Here is a 5,237-nt window from a genome sequence, read left to right on the forward strand (position 1 = left end):
AGATCCCACATGCCGCGGAGCGGCTGGGCCCGTGAGCCATGGCCGCTGAGCCTGCGCGTCCGGAGCCTGTGCCCCGCAACTGGAGAGGCCACAACAGTGAGAGGCCCGCATATGGCAAAAAAAAAACCACAAAAAAACAACAGGTCACGTGGGAAGAAACCAATTCCTGAGGAATTGCCTGTGCATATGATACAGTGAAATTAAAAGAGCACGTTACAAAATATAACCAATATAATACCAGAGCTGGTAAAAAAAAATATGCCTCATACAAACCCAGTTTTACTGAAAGGAGATACACACATAGGGGGCAGGGGGAGGGAGACCGGGGAGCAGTTTCCTGGAGAAAAGGAAATATAAATGAGCAATGAATGTAAGAAAAATGTACAAATTGGCTGTTTGAATTTGCAAAGATGTAAAAGACTGACAATACCCAGTGTTTTTTAAGAATGCTCTCATTAAAAAAAAAAAATGCTCTCATAGGCACAGATGTAGAGAACAAACATATGGACACCAAGGGGGGAAGGGGGGTGTGGGATGAACTGGGAGATTGGGATTGACATGGATACACTGATATGTATAAAATAGATAACTAGTAAGAACTTGCTATATAAAAAAAATAAAATTCAAAAAAAAAAAGAATTGCTCTCTTAAATCTTTGGGTTCTAAAGTTGGAAAAACTGTTTTGGAGAGCAGTTTAGAAACATTTATCAAAATTATACGTGTGCATGTCTTTTGTTCCAACAAATCCTAAAGAAATATTCCCACAAGTCCTTGAAGATACACGCATAAGGCTGGCACACGTGACATCGTGATAGTAGAGAATCGAAAAAAAAACCCCATGGATGGACATTTAGGACGGTTAAATCAATTATGCTTCCTCCATGAAGGAGAATAGCATTGAAAATGTTCATATGTACAGTATCATACTATTTATATAAAAAGCAAACTAAATGTACATACATATACACATAGGGAAAAGTCTGGAAGGATATGCACCAAGTTTAATGGTGGTTACATTAGAGGATTAGAAATTCAGGAGACTGACTATACTGCTGAACTGAATGAATAAGCATTTTCAGAACTCTAATGGGTCAGTAGTTGTGGTGCACGGGCTTAGTTGGTCCGTGGCATGTGGGATCTTCCCAGACTAGGGCTCAAACCCGTGTCCCTTGCATTGGCAGGCAGATTTTTAACCACTGCACCACCAGGGAAGCCCCTACCTTTCTTTCATTTCTACCCTTCCTTCCTCTGGTGCAGTGACCCAGAGCTGTAACTCCTTTTTCTTTTTTTTCTTCTTTTTTTTTTTTAATTTACTACCTAAAACAGCTCAACACATCAGACTTCAGAAATCACAACAAGTTCCCTAACAGTTTTTAGACTTAAATTTTGTCAAAGTCAGACTTGGATTGTGAGGGCCTCCTGTGGCTGTGTTGCAGGTCTACTCTGAGCACTGTAGGGATGGCTGGCGTTATTTCTTAGGTGCCTTTACCATCGGAGGCTTTAATTCATCTCAGTCTCTTTATTCCACAGATATTAAAAGCATGACCCTGGGGCTTCCCTGGTGGCGCAGTGGTTGAGAGTCCGCCTGCTGATGCAGGGTACACGGGTTCGCGCCCCGGTCCGGGAGGATCCCACGTGCCGCGGAGCGGCTGGGCCCGTGAGCCATGGCCGCTGAGCCTGCGCGTCCGGAGCCTGTGCTCCGCAACCGGAGAGGCCACAACAGTGAGAGGCCCGGCCACATTTTTAATTTAAAAAAAGATGAATTTAATTTTGACCAACACTAATAATAACATCATATATTGCCTGAAATTAATTTTACTGGTATATTTTATTTAACCCAACATATCTAAACTATTATCATTTCAGCATGTAATCAGTCAACAATTAGTGAGATTTACATTCTCCTTTTCATACTAAGGCTCTGAAACCTGGCGTATGTTTTCCACTTATAGCAGCTCTCAGTTTGGACCAGGCCTGTTTCAGGTGCCCGGTAGTCACATGTGGCTTGAGCGCCGTACTGCAGAGTTCCTGGGATCTCTCATCTGCCTTGAGGTGCTTCTCTGAACCAGCGCTCTGGCTGTGGCCTTAAACACCTCCCAAATCCATATCCTGGGACCCCACCCTGGCCTTTTGCCACACTCACTGCTTGGTCTCCCTGCCTGTCTTCTCACCCCCGCACCAGTCTGTCTGTCTGTTTGTAGGCAGAGCAATTTTTTAGTGGGTAATTCTGATCACTGTACTGTCCTTAAACTTCTCCGGAATGTGACCAAACGCCTTATCACAGCACCAAGTTTCTTCAGGGGTTGGCTCTTCCCCGCCTCTGACCTGAGTGCCCTCCACTTGCCCTCATCCGCAGCCATTCAAACTACTGGCTCTTTATTCTGAGACGTTGCCTGCCCCCCTCGCACCTTTTCCTGGAGCCTGGGGTATTTCCTCTGCTGTATTTCCTCTCGTTTTCTCATTTGGCTCTGCTAGTCCTTTAGGAACTGTGTCCCTCCAGTGTACATCCACCTAGATTCTGCGTAACTCTGTTACAGCGTGGATCACACTATTGTAATTGGTGGTCCGTGGATCCGTGTTCTCTGGATAGGGACTTCCTTGAGCAGAAGATCTAGACCATACTCATCTTTGCATCCCAGATGCTAAGCACAGACCCACACACATACTAAGCACATTGCTCAAGATGGTTTGAAGAATGGTAATGGGAACATCATATTTTTTTCCTTTCTTTTTTAAAAAATTTAATTATTTATTCATTCATTCATTCATTCATTCATTTATTTATGGCTGCGTTGGGTCTTCGTTGCTGCACACGGGCTTTCTCTAGTTGCGGCGAGCGGGGGCTACTCTTGGTTGCAGTGCGCGGGCTTCTCACTGTGGTGGCTTCTCTTGTTACGGAGCATGGGCTCTAGGCACGCAGGCTTCAGTAGTTGTGGCACGTGGGGTCAGTAGTTGTGGTGCACGGGCTTAGTTGGTCCGTGGCATGTGGGATCTTCCCAGACTAGGGCTCAAACCCGTGTCCCTTGCATTGGCAGGCAGATTTTTAACCACTGCACCACCAGGGAAGCCCCTACCTTTCTTTCATTTCTACCCTTCCTTCCTCTGGTGCAGTGACCCAGAGCTGTAACTCCTTTTTCTTTTTTTTCTTCTTTTTTTTTTTTAATTTACTACCTAAAACAGCTCAACACATCAGACTTCAGAAATCACAACAAGTTCCCTAACAGTTTTTAGACTTAAATTTTGTCAAAGTCAGACTTGGATTGTGAGGGCCTCCTGTGGCTGTGTTGCAGGTCTACTCTGAGCACTGTAGGGATGGCTGGCGTTATTTCTTAGGTGCCTTTACCATCGGAGGCTTTAATTCATCTCAGTCTCTTTATTCCACAGATATTAAAAGCATGACCCTGGGGCTTCCCTGGTGGCGCAGTGGTTGAGAGTCCGCCTGCTGATGCAGGGTACACGGGTTCGCGCCCCGGTCCGGGAGGATCCCACGTGCCGCGGAGCGGCTGGGCCCGTGAGCCATGGCCGCTGAGCCTGCGCGTCCGGAGCCTGTGCTCCGCAACCGGAGAGGCCACAACAGTGAGAGGCCCGTGTACCGCAAAAAAAAAAAAAAGAAAAAGCATGACCCTTTATTCTTTTCTGATAGCAGGATCTGCCTAATGAGAGCTAATGAGACAGGTCTCAAAAATTTCCTTATTCTGATATCTGTACACCAGAATTGAATCAGGGTACTTCTGTGGTGGCGCAGTGGTTGGGAGTCCGCCTTCCAATGCAGGGGACACGGGTTCAAGCCCTGGTCCGGGAAGATCCCACATGCCGCAGAGTGGCTAGGCCCGTGTGCCACAACTACTGAGCCCGCGCGCCTAGAGCCCTTGCTCCACAGCAAGAGAAGCCACCACAGTGAGAAGTCTGCTCACCACAACGATGAGTAGCCCCCGCTCGCTGCAAGTAGAGAAAGCCCGTGCGCAGCAACGAAGACCCAGCACAGCCAAAAAGAAATTAATTAATTTTTAAAAAAAAAGAATTGCATCAGGTATGAAAGAGTCTAGATACCTGAAGTGTTATATGTTTTACAATAATAGTTATTTATTCTGCAAACCACAGGAGAAATCCATGAATTTTTGAGGGGTCAGGATTTTTATCAGAAATTCAAAAAATAGCTTTTGTTTATCATATCCATCCAGGGACCATCATGTCAAATCAATAATAAATCATATTTTTAAAAATTGGCCTTCTAGATACATTGTAGAAGCTACCTAAGCATGGCTTTATGTGTGGCCCTAAAGAATGTATTCCACCTTTAACTTAGTTTATTCTTTTAAATCAGGGAAGGAGCTGCTGTCTTCTGGAATGTGAAAGACAAAACTGTAAGTATAAATAAAGTGTGAAAGTATTAAAATTTAGTTTTCTGAGAATAAATTGTTAATTGGCACTCAGTAATCTGAGCAATTGGAAGATAAATTAACAGATAATCCTCAGTTTATTTGCTGTGCATTATGTGATGTTGATTCTAGCACTGTCATCTTCCAAAATTTTCTTTTTGACTTAGAAGTTTCCTACATTTTCCGTTCGCTGAGCACACAATAATTTGTGGAATATCAGAACAATCCTAGCTACACTGCAGACAGAAGGAAGTATACTTCTCATGTGATAACCTACAAAATGAGTAATGTACACACAGTTCACTGGAAGCTGGCTGCACTGAGTCTTATTTTGGATCAAGTTTTCTAGAACTTTTTAACTCACTGGAAATAATTTCTTCAAATCCCAATCATGATTTGTTTAATACAACCTTTTCAGAGGCAGTTTGGTAATACATATCAAAGCTTTACATTTCACTCAGCAATTTTACATCTAGAAAGTTATCCAAAGGAAATAATCACAGTTATATATGATGAATGATGTATAGAAATGTTCATCAGCACATTATTTACAATAGCAAAAATGAGAAATAACCAAAACACATAATAACAGGAAGTTTGTTAAATACATCCATAGCATGTATTTAGGATGTACATACTATAGCTCTTAAAAGTCACGTGGGGGATTTCCTGGTGGCACAGTGGTTGAGACTCCGCCTGCCGATGAGGGGGACACGCGTTCGTGCCCCGGTCCGGGAAGATCCCACATGCCGCGGAGCGGCTGGGCCCGTGAGCCATGGCCGCTGAGCCTGCGCGTCCGGAGCCTGTGCCCCGCAACTGGAGAGGCCACAACAGTGAGAGGCCCGCATATGGCAAAAA

General features: G+C 44.4%; 1 protein-coding gene across 6 annotated transcripts in view; it reads left to right on the forward strand.

The window, feature by feature from the left end:
• Positions 1-5,237, forward strand: part of RMND1 (required for meiotic nuclear division 1 homolog) — a 46,931-nt gene that overhangs the window by 20,021 nt on the left and 21,673 nt on the right. For all 6 annotated transcript variants that reach the window (XR_003681384.2, XR_008618329.1, XM_024122668.2 and 3 more), the window contains one exon: positions 4,325-4,364. Coding sequence is in view for 3 of the 6 variants with exons in the window: in XM_024122668.2 (XP_023978436.1) it covers positions 4,325-4,364 (40 nt within the window). In the remaining 3 variants the exon portion in view is untranslated. The remainder of the gene's footprint in view (positions 1-4,324; positions 4,365-5,237) is intronic.

The sequence above is a fragment of the Physeter macrocephalus genome, chromosome 10 (genome assembly GCF_002837175.3).
Source record: "Physeter macrocephalus isolate SW-GA chromosome 10, ASM283717v5, whole genome shotgun sequence".
Classification (NCBI taxonomy): Eukaryota; Metazoa; Chordata; class Mammalia; order Artiodactyla; family Physeteridae; genus Physeter; species Physeter macrocephalus.